Here is a 17,002-nt window from a genome sequence, read left to right on the forward strand (position 1 = left end):
GTGTATTGGAACGGGCCCACACGTCACGCACGGACACTTTCAAAACATCTCTGTGGAAAAGGTCACTTTGTAAACATTGATCAGGACTCCACTCTTTTGCAGTCAGAGACAATCTGGATGAAGATTTTTTTTGGGCCTCTGGAGTGGCGGACAAAACTTTCCAAAATGGCGACTAGCTTCATCTTTTTAGCTCGGCCAAATTGAATCTGCTGGGTCAAAAGAATGAACCCAATCTTGGGTATCAAAATCGGCTCAAAATTTATAGTTCCTTCAGAATGAATTGATAAAGGATTCAAGTTGCCCGGTCAATAATGAAAGGGTGTCCCAAAACTTTTGTCACTTTTTCTTCCTTTCATTGTGTAATTGTCCCGATTTCCCTGAAGAATATTCGATTGCCGCTGCGCCGTCATCCACATTTCATTTCCTTTGCAGAAAGAAACGCTCCCTAGCAACAATCTCACCGTCGCCACGCACTTATCGCACTGTTCCTTACCAACACCTTCCCTTCCCCGCCGGCACGCACACGCCGGAACGCAGACACACAAGTAGAGCCTCCGATCGCCGGCGTCGAGACCGTACGACAAACTCATCAGAATTCATTGTGAGGTGTTGCCGTGATGAACAAAAAGTTGCACATCTTCCCTGCTGAGCGTCACCAGATGTAATCATTTTCGGGACTTGTGAGAAGATGGGAAAAAAAAAATATATATATATACTACCGTTCAAAAGTTTGGGGTCACAAAATTGTTTGGGTGACCCCAAACTTTTGAACGGTAGTGTATATATTTATTTAGATAATTATTTATAGATTATATATATGATCTTCTGTGTAAAAAATTGTATATTATATATGTATACTTATATTCATAGATTATATCTAATCTTATACAAATATAAGATATAATTTATAATATTTCATTCATAATATTTTATTATAATAATATTTACACTACCGTTCAAAAGGGTCACCCAAGCAATTTTGTGACCCCAAACTTATGAACGGTAGTGTATATTTTTTCATATTTATAATTACAAAAATATGAATATATATAATCGAAAAAAAATATATATCCATATTAAAAAAGGGTGAGTTGGAGTCTGTCAAGTTTTCAAGTCAGCCGAGCTTACGTTTTCATCTGCCGGCGTCCATTTTTATGTCTCAAATTGTGTACATAGAGGGAGGCTCCAATGTGACGAGAACGAGGCTTCGCTGTTATTGCAACAATATCCCGTACGAGGTAAATACGTCTCTGAGGATATGTATGAAAAGGCCGAAGAGGAGCAAGGGCCTGATTGCGCCATTTGGCCGGCGCATAAAGCGCCGCGCCGTCAATCCCCAACGTCCGCTTCCCTCTCGGCGAGCTCGTTTGAACGCGTCGAAAAGGATGCGGCCTGCCGTCGCAACTTCGTCATCCGACTTCTTTTCGGACGTAACGACGACGCTGCTCGTGGCAAAACTGGACTTGTGGGAGACATTGGGAGGCCGGTCTTAGCTGAGCGCTTCCCTTGTGTCTACAGAGGTCTTCTAGCGGGGGCGCTTAATTGGAAGAAGGAGAATGAATGTCGGCGAGAGCGAAAGGGAAAGCGGAAACATAATGACCTTGTTCCCCTCTTCTGCACAGCCCTTTCCTCCATTTATTGTCTTCTTGCCGCTTTAATTTGATCCATTTTTGTCACCGGCCAGCCTTTATCGTTTTTCGTCTTATTTCCCGTCGTGTATGCGCAGCTACGGGAAAAATGGCCAATTACCATTTCATTCACATCAGTACACTTGCAGGCATGCTTAATAAGTGCCTCTCAAAGTGGGAGCCATGTGACCTCGGTGGTCACCAAAAAAAAAGTCCAAGAATATTTTAAAGGCCTGAAAAGTGCAAAACTGGGCACAAAAAGTCGATTCCAAATATTGTGGGAGGGCTAAATGCTAATAAATGAATATAGCATGACATTTATGACCTCATTGGAGCGTTCAGAGTTTGAAAGGTATAAAATGGACAGATAAAAGAGCATAACTCGGCGCCAAAGCGCTTCATATTGCCTTAAATAACCTTCTGCTTTAAGGCTGACTTTTATGTTTACAGCTAGTTTTGTGAGTGGGGCCTTGAAATCGAAGCATGAAAAACGATTCCGACTCGATAATAAAAACCAACTTGGGCTTGTGAATGAAACCTCCTTGATATGTGATCTATTCAGCTCAGGTGCGCCGTAATAGTAATTCAATGCGCCTTCTAATTTATTGCTGCTGCCGTTCTATAAGATATTAACCTGACTTATTCCGCCTCTAATCGACTTTCCGTAATTGTGCCCGGCATAGCTCGACACGCATGGAACACACGATGATTTGTGTAGGTAAAGCGAGGCGGTTATGATGCTGGAGGGCATCAATAAGATCCAAATGGAAAGACGTTGTTAAGCCGAGGCATCCTTGAGCAGGACCCTGAAGTCAGGACCGGGTCCAGGTGGCCTCAATGACACCGTTTACTTGAGCCCCTCCCATCCCTGTTCCTGTGTTTTGATGATCATTTCTATAATTGATGCTCCATTGCTCAAAGACACATGAGCATGACTCTTGCGAGCCACGTCCTTAAGCAGAACCGTGAACTCGGGTCCAGGTGGCCTGGAATGACACTTTGAACCCGTTACTTGTGCCCACCCATCCCTGTTCCTGTGTTTTGATGATCATTTCTATCATTGATGCTACATTTCTCAAAGACACATGACTCTTGCGAGCCACGTCCTTGAACAGGACCTTGAACTCAGGACCGGGTCCAGGTGGCCTAGATGACACTTTGAACTGTTTATTTGTGGCCCCTCCCATCCCTGTTCCTGTTCCTGTATTTTGATGATCATTTCTATCATTAAGGCTACATTGCTCAAAGACACATCAGCACGACTCTTGCGAACCACCTACGGTAGATATTGAATGATTTTTTTTTATTTTTACCCCCTCCCACGGAAAGAAAGTAATTATCTCCACTCCGTGCCCTTGAGCACCGGAGGGACAGGCACGTAGAGTCATGCACGCTTTGGCAAACAAAGAGCCTGACAAGGACAGACAGGGAGGAAAGTGTCTCCTCGCCGTGGTTCCCCCACGCGGGTGTCCATCAGAGCAAATGACACATGAGCGTTGGAGCTCCGTTGGACTTGGATGCAATCTTAATGAATGAAGACTGGTTGTCATGGGGGGAGGGAGGGGGGTTGGGCGTCCAACATTCTAATACTTACAAAATGACATTCTGGCGAGCTAGAAATAGCAAAAACCCAAATTTTTATTCAGCAATGAACAGTCCACCAAGCATCTGCTCGTCATCCTCCATGAAGCAGGAAGTCTCCAGCTAACTAACAAACAGATGGACAAACTCCACAATTGTTTTCATTGCTTTTAGTTGTTTTGTTAGTTTTATACGACCGTCCCGATACTTTACAGACTGTTATCATCTCGAAGTCGTACGTCAACGCCAGTCGGACGAGCAGCCCGCTTGTCATCTTTGACCGGGCTGCGACTCTCCAGGACGATAAAAATGGAAAAAAGTTGTTATCTGTCTGCCTGCGTAAATACAAGAAACCTCTAAAATAGACACTTTCAAGACAAACAACACTTTCAGACCATCCATTACCGGGGACGTACTTTCTAAACTATTATGACAGTATGGCGGGGAATAAAAAAATCATCCGTTTGCCGTGACTTTACATAATCGTCTCCGGGGATTGAGATATTCACTTTTATTCATTTACAACTACTGTCAAATCCTTATTTTTCGAGATGGAGCCGAGAATGTAAATGGCAAATCCAATGGCTCACAGCTGCGATATTTTCCCTTTGCATTTATTTTTCCGCAAGCTTCACTGCTTTTTAAATGGTACTCTCCGTAATGTAGCTACCTAAATAAAGAAGCAGAGTGTCATGCTTCATTAGATCACAAGTAGCCTTCTGTAGAGTGCAATATAGTGCGTAAAAATAGTGGCTACCAGGCAACGGGTGTCTGTGACACTAAAAAAAAAAAAGTCCATCTCTACGGGCGAGACGCGATGAGATAAACCCAGGATTGGTCGCCGGCCAATCGCAGGGTACAAAAGTATTTATTTTAGCTTGCAAGTATGCCGGAATGTTTTCTGTCTGTCAACACAATGGTAGTTAGTGTGTGCATGTGTGTGTGTGATCCTTTCAGACTCAATTATTTTCTGTCTGTAGTCATAAGGATTAAAACTTTCTTCTGCTTTCCCCCCCCCCCAAAAAAAAAAAGCAATGCATTGTGCTGGAGAAATGACAGTAAAAACAAAATTGCTTTTCTTTGGTTGAGGAGATAATATAAATAATAAATCCTTCATGCCTGTATTACATTTTCTGCTTCAGAAAAGCTTTGTTTCATTTCTTTGATTATTTGCAATTTTTTTTCCCGGCGAACGTGATCACCTGAATTTCCAGGAAATTAAAAAACAGGTGTCATATGCTAAGAACAGCAAAAAAACAACAATGTATGCAAAGTGAGGGCATTCATGCAAACAGTCATTAGTGGTTAAAACATATTAATCTGCCGTAGATGAATCGACTGTTATATCAATGGATCAGCCTGACGCTCGTTTGAATAATCGGCCGTAATTAGCCTGGCGTCTTCCGCTCTGCCTCTTTTTTTGAACAAACAAACAAAGGCATCTTATTAACCGGCTGACATGAAGCCCCGCCTCTGATATTACATTAGTCTTTGCTTTCAGTCTGTTATACAAGACAAAGCACCCCCCCCAAAAGAGTCATCCATTTTCCCTCATGAGTTTGATAATCCGGATTCTTCTTAAATTGTGATAACACGAAACAAGTGGAAGGCGGTCGATAAGGGGTCGCAGAAAACTGACTACAGCGCAGTGGTTAAAAGATTCCCTTGAGGCGAGAGAAAAAAAAAAAAGACTCTGGAGAGCTGCCTTCTTATGATTCAAAGGTAGACATTTAAAAAGCGGTCAAGCCAGGAAGAGGGAGTGAAAAAAGGTTCTGGCCTCACTTAGCACATTTTATTATTATATTACTGGCATTTGAGTATGCATATTTTTTGCAGGGACTGAGCCCTACCGTGAAAGGAAAAAAAAACTGACTGCCACAATTATTATTATTATTAATATTTACGATTGCCTATATCAATAATTTAAAGCACATACTATGACCAAGAAATTGATTTAGAAACTTATCTTACATCACCCTTAAAAAAAAAAAAAGACTTACCCTAACATCCGTCAACGACCCAGGCTAAACTTAGCTCCTCCCCCAAAGTGCAGATCTATTGGCTATATATAGAAACACATTCTTTTTCCAAGTGCAAAAAATAAGCTTGGCTCAACTAAAAAAAAAACACAAAATAACCCCACGAATCAAGCCAAGTTTTTTTCATGTTGATGTCATTTTGTGCCCGAGGACAAATTTGACTAGCGACGAGGTCACAAATCAATTTACAACCAACGCCATCGACTCATAACTCATATGAAAGCCCTTGATGAGAACTTTTGTCATTATTTAATCCTCATGTAAGGAACAACATGGCTCTAAATCTTTCAAAATGTTTGCACTGAAGTCACAAAACAATTGCAATGGAGGCAGTAAGGGGACATTAAGTGAACATGAGGGGGGGGGGGGGGGGGGGGTAAAAAAGAAAAGCCCAAAACAGAATATAAAATATTGCAGCAGAAATAAGAGGGCGGCGCATCCCCGAGGGACGCACTTCTTTGCATCTTTCACTGCACTTAAAAGTAGATTACCTTGGAGGGAGGAAGACCTCATAAATCTTTTCTCCTCTTCCTCCCATGGCATGTCTACACGGACGCTTAAATCAATGCGCTTCATTGAGGTCAAGGACGATGTCATTGTCCTCTTGACCTGTTTGTTCACACACGTCCGACTCGGCGTGCGGAAGATTCAACATTTTTTTTTTTTTTTTAGGGGGTTGTTGGCTAATTGCCTCACACAAGAAAAAAAAAAAAAAAGAAATAAGCATTGGCAGACAGCCAATCCAGGTTATGCTCCGCCTCTCGCCCAAATTCAGACGGCGTAAACCTCAGCTCAACTAATGAGGACATGAATGATGGAAATGGGCTTGAATGGATGGATGCAAATTAAAAGGCTTTCCGGATTTCATGAACCTTGATGAGAATAAGCAATGAGCCTTGTAAGGTGACACTGACAGATAATAGCGTCATTCCTCAAACAGCGGCGACGCCTCTCATAGACGCCGTGCCCCAATTTGTGGCTTGCCGCATCATTTAAAACAGACTAATGCTTCCCTCAAACAGATGACTGGGACTATATTTACTGCACAGTGGTGCCGTGAGATACGAGTTAAATTCCCTTTCAAATGAATGTACAAGCCGCTAATTCATCCCAGCCAACAGACAATAAAAAAAAAAAAAAGTTAGAATGTCTGTCTACATGTGCTGCTGCACCGTTTGTATTCAAACATCCATTTAAAGTAGAGCCACATTTGTATATAAAATGTGCGCTTAGTTTTAGATTGGCACTTTGGTTTAATAAATAAGACTCTGTTTGGCGCATGTCTGGCTGGTGGTCACTTTCATTTCCATCAGATCGCAGTGTGCCGTCGCATCTAAGCGAATGATAAACTCCGTGACGGACAAATGAAGACACGATTGGACCCAGCTCGTATTGTCCACAGCTCTACTTTAATAAAAAATGAGCCCATTTTACTCATTTCCTCCAGAAAGGTGGCCGGGGGCTTTGGACGGCGGGGCAGATAGCACATTAGATAGCGTGTAATTAAAGGCGCCCATTGAACCGACAGCCTCAGTATTACAAACGCAGCCGGCATATTCATATTTAAACAGGAGGAGGGGGAAGAGCCGGAAATGTTGCCTTTGTGATAAATGAAGCTGGAATATGCAAGACAGCCTCGCTACTTCTCAGATGTAATTAAGTCACATAAATACTGGGAGATGGACATGCTCCGAAACTTAAAGCGTGTGACGGGCAATCTTTTGGGGATGCCGCACTTTGTTCCGCCGCATGACAGCATACAAGAAACACGACTAGGATTTCCATTAAGATATACTCATTGTAGGAGATCATGTTGACAGCAGAAAATTATGGGGAAAAAATAAATAAATTCTTTTTTCCATATATCTATATACCGTAATTTTCGGACTATAAGTCGCACCAGCCATAAAATGCCCAAAAAAGTGAAGAAAAAAACATATATATATGTATATAAGTCGCTCCTGAGTATAAGTCGACCACACCCCCCCCCACCCAAACTATGAAAAAAAACCGCGACTTATAGTCCGAAAATTACGGTACATATACACACAGACACTACAAAATTGTTTCTTTAGCCTCTCTTGCCAAGATGGAACTGTGAAACGAACCACCTGCAGTGTGTCAGGCTAACATGCATGCATGCATTAATGCTTAGTAGGTAAACAGTCACACATACGCACAGTACCTGTGAGGCGCATGAATATTTGAATAGGCATTGCAATGCGGTGCCCATTAGCATGCTTATGAGCAAAAACAAAAACTCACGTCGTGCAACTGGTGATTACGGAAAATAATCATTTGTGCAGTGAGTCTACATGATGGATGGGTTGGGGGCAACGACCTTTGACTTTGTGACATATTATGCAACGGATACACGGCGAGATGGAATAAAAAGAAAGCTATTTAGATAACGTGGGTTAGGCGTCTATATCGTAGCCTATCATACTTTTGATTCTCAAAAAATGGTACCCAGGCTCCCTCTAGTGGTACGTGAAAGCCTCACCCAAATAAATCATCAAACTGTGCACTGTCCATCCATTCATTCATTTTATGATCCACTCATACTCACAATCATTTAGCACCGGATATGTTAGCTACAGTTCAGTTGTATTTAACTCAACATTACATTTGCATTTAATCATTCAATCACTAGCTACTGCATTTTACCGTGACGCTGAAATACTAGCACCTTAAAGAAAGAATCAATAGGTTTGTCACAGCAAAGCAAATGACTGGAATATTTGATGAAATCACTTATCAGATCAGTAATTCATGACACATTGCCAGCCGCTTTCCCATCCAAGTCCGAGCGGCATTGTGAAGCGTGCACCGCTGGCAGCTTTTAAATATTGCAGAGCGAGCAGTGGTGCGCTGTACAGAGAGAACAACGTGTCCCGGGAGCAAAGAAACATGTCTTGTTGGAAAGGGAATTAGATCATCGAGCGCTAAGTCAAAGCCAGCGCGGCCAGGCGTGCATAGGGAAGCACAGGCCAGCGAGTTTTTAACACATTCGGGAACCGCACACAGGCTAAGGCTAATGTCGATGCGTCCAAATACCACGGCTAAATATGACAAATAAGGGTAGGTTTGACCTGGACTCCTTAATATTCCTCCCGAGCACTGTCCCTGCTTCATATATTATGAATGTTAATAATGTGCGTGAAAGAAATGACTTCCTGCAAATGTATTGCGTTGTCATGATCATCACTATCTTTATCATCATCATATTTCAGCATGACACGACGGTATTCACATTTGCACGCCTCAACAATATTTAGTAGAATTTAAAGTAAAACAACATACTACCTTTTACGTCGTTACGTTACGAAAAATACCATATTTTGCTAATTGCTAACTGTGTTCCACCCACAAAGCAATTTCCTTGGTTGATAAAAGGGCCGATATTTTTTCAAATCATTAGGATGTTTACTATTTCTGTGATGTCCTATTATCATTAGCTAGCGAGCGAGCTAGCACACCCGCTAGCTGATATAAGAATCTGAACTGCTTATGAACAAACCACTGGTGGCCATTTTGCGTTGCCATGAGCACTTACCGTAATTTTCGGACTATAAGTTGCACCGGAGTATAAGTCGCACCAGCCATAAAATGCCCAAAAAAGTGAAATAAAACATATATATGTATATAAGTCGCTCCTGAGTATAAGTCGCCCCCACCACCCAAACTATGAAAAAAAACGCGACTTATAGTCCGAAAATTACGGTAACTCAAATAGAACATTATTAAATATTATAAATCATTATTTTCTGTCCTCAGACTAAAATCTGGAAGAAGCACATGTTATCACTATGAATGTGATTATATTTCTGATTGCTACTCAAAGATTTGTCTGCAGCATGTCAGAATCATGCAACTTGAAAAGAAAGCCAACGTACCACCAATACATAGTGCCATTCAATACTGTACAAATATCCAGAAACCAACTATGATAGATGTATAAATTGAATATATTTACTGCGTCTGAGACACTCGGGTCGTTTTCAGCAGCTTAGCAGCTGTCTGCTGCAGAGAGGAAAAAATCATCTGATGAAATATTTAACCACACTGTGGGGCGAAACAGCTTGGGCACATATGCACAGACAATGCAGAGCACTCGAGCACCTTCTCCAGCAAATAAACTATTCATCAAATAAGATAATCAAAGATGATCATCGTGTGGTTAATCTCTCCTCTGACTAACAAAGAAGGAATAAAAACTGACCTTGCGTGGTGAATACATTTTAAAAACCTGAATTATATAATGATGTAACATTATTTTTACATATTTTGTGATGAATAAAAAGGTTGCACTCATTAGTCTGTATCAATATTTTTGGACTTCAAAAAATTCAAACTGAACATTATCCAAGGGTGAATAAAATATATTTGTATTTTATATTGACAAATTTCAATTTAGGCATTAAAGCAATAAATTCAATAGATCTTTGAAAATTTTAAAATTAAATAGTTAATAGTCTCCTATTAACAAACTTAAAAAAAAAAAAAGATGGAGGTGAGCAATATGTTGTACCCACACCACATAAATAAAGGCCTTTGACAGGATGAAGAATCACAATAACACACCATATGTACACAATTAGCATAAAGAAATCCCAAGACTACATGGAAGGACACAATGAATTAATAAAACAAAAAGTAGGCCAAAAAGGAAGCTCCGTAGCATTTATTACAAAAGCTACACTTATTAAAGCCACACTAGAAAACATCTCGTCCACCATTGCGAAAGAAGTTGCACCAGCTACAATACAACAAATGACTCCATTGACCTCCGTAAAGAAAGTCACAGTATGATGAATGCAGAAAAACTACATTGTCTGCAAAGATCTTAGGTGTGAACCTTCCAAAAGATTCTCTCCAGGCCCTCCTATGAAGATCCAAACAGAAATGTGCGCCACGGGGCACATCTTTGATGTTCTGCCGAGAACAGAAAGTCAGCGCTTGCTGCATCTCTCGATATATTCAGATACAAGCATTTATGAAGCTCCCCAAGTAATTATCCCCGTTTGAACTATGCCAACTGAAATGCTGTGATTAAACTCACAGACAGAAAAGTAGTTTCTCGAAACTCGTACGTGGTCAGTCTATGCGATTGCGTTTGTGGGTTGAGATGGGTCATCAAAGATGAACTGTTGAAATAAAAAAAAAAAAAGAGCTGGTCAAGGCGTTCATATCTCAAATCATCAATCCCCTTTCAAATGAATGGTATGTCATTAATCTGTTCCAGCTCCCTCCGAAAATCCACTCAAATTTTTTTCATGTTTAACTTTATGAGAAATAAAAAAAGACAATTGCGGCCTCATTTTTTTTGCTTCATTTCAATGCCGCTCCTTTTGTTATGTATGACTTGGCCACCTGGGGGCAGTGTAATACAAACAGCAGGGACACACACTAAGAAGAGTTCACCTTGTTTTTATCCTGCCAATAAAATACAGTGCAGCTACAGCTAGAGTGACAATACAGTACAGTTTCTTTTATTAGTGGACTTCATCTTTTTTTTTTTTTTTTTTAATCAGCTCTCTCATCATCTCCTACACATGACATCATTACGGTGGTGGATATTCTGGGCAAAAGAGTTAGACGGGCAGAAGAGAATTGAAAGCAGGAGGGGTATGAAGAAAAAAAAGAAGAAAAAAAAAAAGGGGTGGGGGGGGTGGGAAGCTCTTCTCCATCTTTTCATTAATCACAAATCAGTTTATTTCTCTCTGGAGAGCCAATCACTCAGCGGGATGGAGGATGGCCCCTCTCTCTCTCTCTCTCTCTCGCTCCTCTTTTTATCTCCTTTCTGTTCAATCGGCTTCCTCCCTTGCTTCCTCGTGGGAATCCTCCACTCTAAATGCCAAACCGATAAAGCAAGAAACCAAAAAGTATCTTCTCCCTAGTTCACCATTTTGATACAAATCACATCTTAGATGGTTGCGGGTGGCGGAGCACTCTCTTTTAGACACACACACAGACACACACACACACACACACATCCATATATTATAAAAGGCAGTCACTGTGCACTGGCAGTGGGCTTGAATAAGCAGCCAGATTGTTTGAGTTGCATAACGGATGAAGTGAAAGGCAGCTGTCGCTATCACAGGAAACTCCGGGAGGTCATGATTTGTTTTCTTCTCATTTTAAGCACACGTTACATCATCAGCGCCAGGTTCGCCTGGATTGTATATACACACAGGTAGTGTGCATAAAAAGTCTACACACCCCTGTTCAAAGGTAAGGTTTTTGCAAGATAAAAAAAAGAGATACTTTCAACTATTGATGTGGCCTATAAAAATGAGAAATAGAAACAAACAAAACTTAACGATCGTGGTTGCATAAGTGTGAACACCCCCTTCATACTTTGCGATCAGATTCCAACTCATACTCGATTGCTCATTCCTCTTTTTTGTCATACGATTACCACGTAGAGCAGCACCGAATAATAATCGTTTAAAGAAAATAAAAATCTGACTTTGAGCAAACAGGACCTCGCATAAAACTCAGACACTTTGCACAATGTGGCCAATATTGCCTTGATTAACTGTGCGAGACCCCAATCAATAGATCTCAGACCCGGGATGAATTTTTACGGCATCAATCTGTTGCTTTTTATGTCCGCAGTCTCCCAAATTGGACATAATGCTCAATTATGGCCTTGTTGGCCGGTGACGGCGGGATGAGCGGGATAATGGGCCGCCGCTGTGGAACGTGCACATCAGAGCCAGCGAACAGTCTGACGTCACCCAGAAACACTTTCATATTTAATTGCCGATGCACGGAATTAAAAAGGCTCAAGGAGAAGGGATGAAAGACCAAATTGTGGCCTTTTATAGACGGCATAATGATGATAAAAGCGTATTCTCTTTGAAAGAGGCACCCCGCCGTGGTGCTGATGTGAGAGAAAAACGCCTTGACACAAGGCTCTTAAAAACGCTTCTTTTGACCATATTATCGAGGAAAAAAAAAAACCCCAGCACGAATGTGTCGGACTCAGAACGATTGTGTTCTGATAGTATCCCGTAAACAAAAAAAAGCAGCACCCCCCAGAGAGGCATGACAATCCTTTTTGCTGTGCAGCTTTACTGGATCTGGAACTCCTCCCTGTAGCAGGCTGCCAGTGACTCTACACAAAAGCAGAACAGTGACCCCCAGTGGATTCTACTGGTATTACATGAGATAACTGTCTAAATTTTTAAAGCATTTTTCCTCAGGGTGAACAGTAGACTATCTAGACTAGACGAGTTCTTGCTCCCAATATGATATGCACTATTGTTTCCCCCCCCTCAATTTAGTAAATAAATAAATAAATAAATAAATAAATAAATAAATAAATAAATAAAATTCCACTTAAGTTCATGGAAGGGTTTATGCACACTTATGAGTTATTGTTGTTGAGTTTACAGAATATTAAAAACATTACCTAAAATGTCGCCCATAGAGGTTGAATTGAGAATACGGAAATTCGGGTTGTTCGATTCAGATTCAGATCAATAATCACATAATGTTGAACGTTTTTAAATGTGTACATCTCCAAGCGGAATAGATTGTATTAAATGTCATCTGTCGCTGTTTTGATGTCAGGTGAGCGGCTGAGTCGGCCTCCAATTCCATTTTATATAACACATGGGGGTGAGGTGGTTCGAACGTCCACGAGTATCACATCTAATCCAAGGAGTCAAACGTATGTCACTCCGCGAGCTCATTCAAGCTTTCAGCGAGTGCAGCAGGTTACGTTCACAAGAGGGCTGAAATTGCACAGCGCATCTTCAGCCGGCGAGGGAAAGGTCACTAATGATTTTGTCCATCAATAACGCTCACGCCGGCGAGTCACTGCAGTCTGCCGCCGCTACAAGAAGCTAGCATCTGGCACAACTTTATATCGAGGTGAGAGATTACAACAGGAGGGATTATGTTCATTAAAGCTTGAAATCTGCCCGTCCGGCCTTCTCCCGGGGAATAAGAAGCAGCAGTGTCGGCTGTCTCGTCAATCAATTTGCAGTCAGGAAGAAAAAAAGAGATTAAGATTAAACCAGTCCGCCTCCGTGAGGCGTCGGTAAAGTAATTTGACGGAATCCCTAAATCGTCCTACCATTGTATGCGGTATTACTGTAACAGGATCGTAAAAAGCGCCGCACCTTTCCCTCCGCGACGAGTGGGAGGTGAACATTCAATTCCGAAGGCGGATATGTAATTTGCATGATTACCAAATATCATCCAAGTGAAAATGGGCTGGCGAATATGCCCGCTCACTCGTAGCTTGGCAGGTGGCGCTGTAGTGATTTGGATGTGCGCTCATTCACCACAATATTCGGTACACCTGCATAAATTAAGAAGATTCACTACAGGCATTATTTACACATACAGTAATAATGCTAAAGTTAATGCTAATGTAGTATATAGTATATATATAAAATTATATATGCTAATGTTAATATAATAGCTAATGCTAACACACACACACACACACACACACACACACACACACATATATATATATATATATATATATATATATATAAGGACACGGCAGGCTTCATTACAGTAAACCCAAGAGAGGCGAGCTTGAGGGCTAAAGTCATTCATAGCGTGATAATGCAGAGCCTTTAGTGTAATAACCATTCTGCAGCGCTGACACAATGTGTGACCTTAACCGCATCCCTCCATCCATAGCAATGACAGCTCGTGCAGTGAACACAAAAAGGAAGCTTTTTCCAGAGTTAAATACTTGCAGCTACCCCCGGTGGCTCGGTAATCTCCTGAGGTTCTAAAAGCTTTGTGTACTGATGAGCCAGAGAAAAAAAAAAATGGTGGCGGGTTATTCCGGGACAGCTCTGAAGCTAACCTTTAGAAGCGAAAGGCGGCTAAACAACAATCTCGGAGGAGGAAGCCACCGCTTTGTGCACATGCGCTACATTTAAAGACTAACCCCTTTCAACTCGCGGCCCCCTTGAAATTCACTAAACTTTACCAAACATATCTTATCTCTGCTGCCAGACTTCCATAGGCACAAGCAAAAGGAAGATGAGGACAACAATGGACAGACCAGGACGATTGAAGGACATTCAATAAGAGGAATAAGGTTCAAATAAATAAAAAGGAATGCACTTATTGCAATTGTTAATAAAATACACAACCAGATAAATATGGATTAAATCATGTTCAAACGTGACATAATCATGTCGCCACAACAAATAAATCACGTTAAGAATGGAGAGTGATCAAAACAAAGCTCGCTCTGACTAAATGCAGTCAGCGCTGAAGTTTTTATAGCGCCACATCGCCCTCTAGCGGCCATAGTCCGCTCCGGCAACACAAATCAGCACCACAAAAGTGGACAGCTCCCACCGCTAAAATAACACAGAAGCAGTTCAAGCGCTTGGCCGTTCCAATTAATGTCGTAATTTAGTCCCCCCCCCCCCCCCCCCTCCAAACTAGACGAGCAGTTATAAACACGCATCCATCACGGCGACAGTCTCAAATTGAAGCCGGGAGTCATCACATGTTGACATGTTTGCGTGTTGACACGTGATTGCCACGTGTGCGGCTTGACAATATTACGGAACAATAAAATCCCGACAGTTGATTCATAACGCCGCGTAAAATCTCGAGTTTTGTCAGGCTAGCTTAATGAAAGCTATCATTCCTGCCCGCTTCACCTCGTTGCTATAGAGCGCGAGGATCGATAAGAAACAAAGACATCTCCTGTAGAGCATCGCCATGGCGATGAGCCGGCTTTTGGAGCTCGTCAGTGTCGCACGTGTTTTATCTCGTCTAAAAATTGCATGAGCACAACTTCAATTGTTTTTCTCGATACGGAACACGCACACACACACACACACACACGGCTCTTCCACAACAAATGCTGGAGGCTCAAAGGTTACACATGCAATCACGTTAGAGACAGAGACCACATTGCTGCTGTGTCTCGGGAAAATACGACCGTGCGTGTGTGTGTTTGGGGGTCACGGATGCTCAGTCTATATTTCTATGTTTGCGATGAGCTGAGCATTTTCCAGGGATCCGAAAAACGTGCGACCGTCAGACGACTTAATCATCACGAGCGAGCGAATGAACGCATTTCACAGTCACGTCTCGGCACTCGAGCCACCTGACCTCCTTTTATCCACTCGATCCAAATCTAATCGTCCCACTCGGCACAGCGGACAAGCGGCGCCTTAATCGTCCGACTCGGCTTTTCTTTGGAGTGACACAGCGGACAAGTGGCGCCTTAAGATGGAAAATAAGACATCTGCGAGACTTAACCTGCCTGTCGACTGGTGTCTCGGAGATTAGGTGGGGAGTGAACACACACATTTTAGTCGGTGTTTGAGGAAGGTGGGGGGGGGATGTCTGCACACTGAAGGTGTTAGCTAAGATATACTGCCACCTTCTGGACAGGAAGAGGAGCACAGAAGTCAACTTTCACCAGCACGCCATCATGTCAAGCATAAACATCCCAAAACGTGGGCCAGCGCATCCAGAAGCAATTATCTTCATGAAATTCAACTCTCACTCAAAACTCAGAATGCAACTTTCATTTCCATTCAATATTTTGAAAATAATTATTCTAATTATTATAATATGATCATTTTTACTATTATTTTAACAATTTATTTATATGATTATTTTTATTATTTCCTTACATTATTATTATTTTTTTTAATTTAATCTATGTGGTAGTAGTAATAGAGTCAAATAGTGTGATTGCTGTTTATCCATGATTCAATCCAAAAGTATTCAGTCATAAAGGATTTAACTTTAATGAAATTCAACTCTCACTCAACACTCAGGATGCAACTTTCATTTTCATTCAATATTTTGAAAATAATTATTAGAATTATTATAATACGATCATTTTTACTATTATTTTAACAATTTATTTATATGATTATTTTTATTATTTTCTTACATCCATCCATCCATCCATTTTCCGTACCGCTTAGTCCCCACTGGGGTCGCGGGCGTGCTGGAGCCTATCCCAGCTGTCATCGGGCAGTAGGCGGGGGACACCCTGAACCGGTTGCCAGCCAATCGCAGGGCACACAGAGACAAACAACCATTCGCACTCGCACTCACACCTAGGGACAATTTGGAGTGTTCAATCGGCCTACCAAGCATGTTTTTGGGATGTGGGAGGAAACCGGAGTGCCCGGAGAAAACCCACGCGGGTCCGGGGAGAACATGCAAACTCCACACAGGGAGGGCCGGAGGTGGAATCGAACCCGCACCCTCCTAACTGTGAGGCGGACGTGCTACCCAAGTGCGCCACCGAGCCGCCTATTTTCTTACATTCTTTTTTTTTTTTTTTTTTTTTAATTGAATCTATGTGGTAGTAGTAATAGAGCCAAATAGTGTGTTTGCTGTTTATCCATAAATCAATGCAAAAGTATTCAGTCATAAAGGATTGAACCCAAAGCCAGATGAAAAGAAGCTTGTTCCTGAATGCCGCCAGCAGCAACGCACGACTCACCGGGGTGCTGCCATCAGAGAGGGTGGCCATGCTGATGGACATGCTCATCTTGTCCGACGAAGACAGCGAGGACGGGGAGGGGCTCCTCTTGTCCGCTTCTTGTCTCTGGAGGAAGTCACGCCAGGCGCGTTGGATACTAAACACAAACACAAGCACAGCTAAGAAACTGCAATTTTCCCTCCACTAAATCCACATTGCCACCCATTCGTGTCACATTACAACCTGGGCCTGCAAAAGTTTTCTTTTTTTTTTTTTATCTCTTCCAAAATCATCCGTCAACT

The 17,002-nt window shown here is 41.8% G+C and overlaps 1 protein-coding gene across 1 annotated transcript in view; it reads right to left on the minus strand.

Annotated features, from left to right (window-relative positions):
- Positions 1-17,002, minus strand: part of schip1 (schwannomin interacting protein 1) — a 136,221-nt gene that overhangs the window by 74,906 nt on the left and 44,313 nt on the right. The window contains exon 8 of the mRNA XM_061280139.1: positions 16,722-16,857. Coding sequence (XP_061136123.1) covers positions 16,722-16,857 — 136 coding nt within the window. The remainder of the gene's footprint in view (positions 1-16,721; positions 16,858-17,002) is intronic.

The sequence above is a fragment of the Syngnathus typhle genome, linkage group LG6, assembly GCF_033458585.1.
Source record: "Syngnathus typhle isolate RoL2023-S1 ecotype Sweden linkage group LG6, RoL_Styp_1.0, whole genome shotgun sequence".
Classification (NCBI taxonomy): domain Eukaryota; kingdom Metazoa; phylum Chordata; class Actinopteri; order Syngnathiformes; family Syngnathidae; genus Syngnathus; species Syngnathus typhle.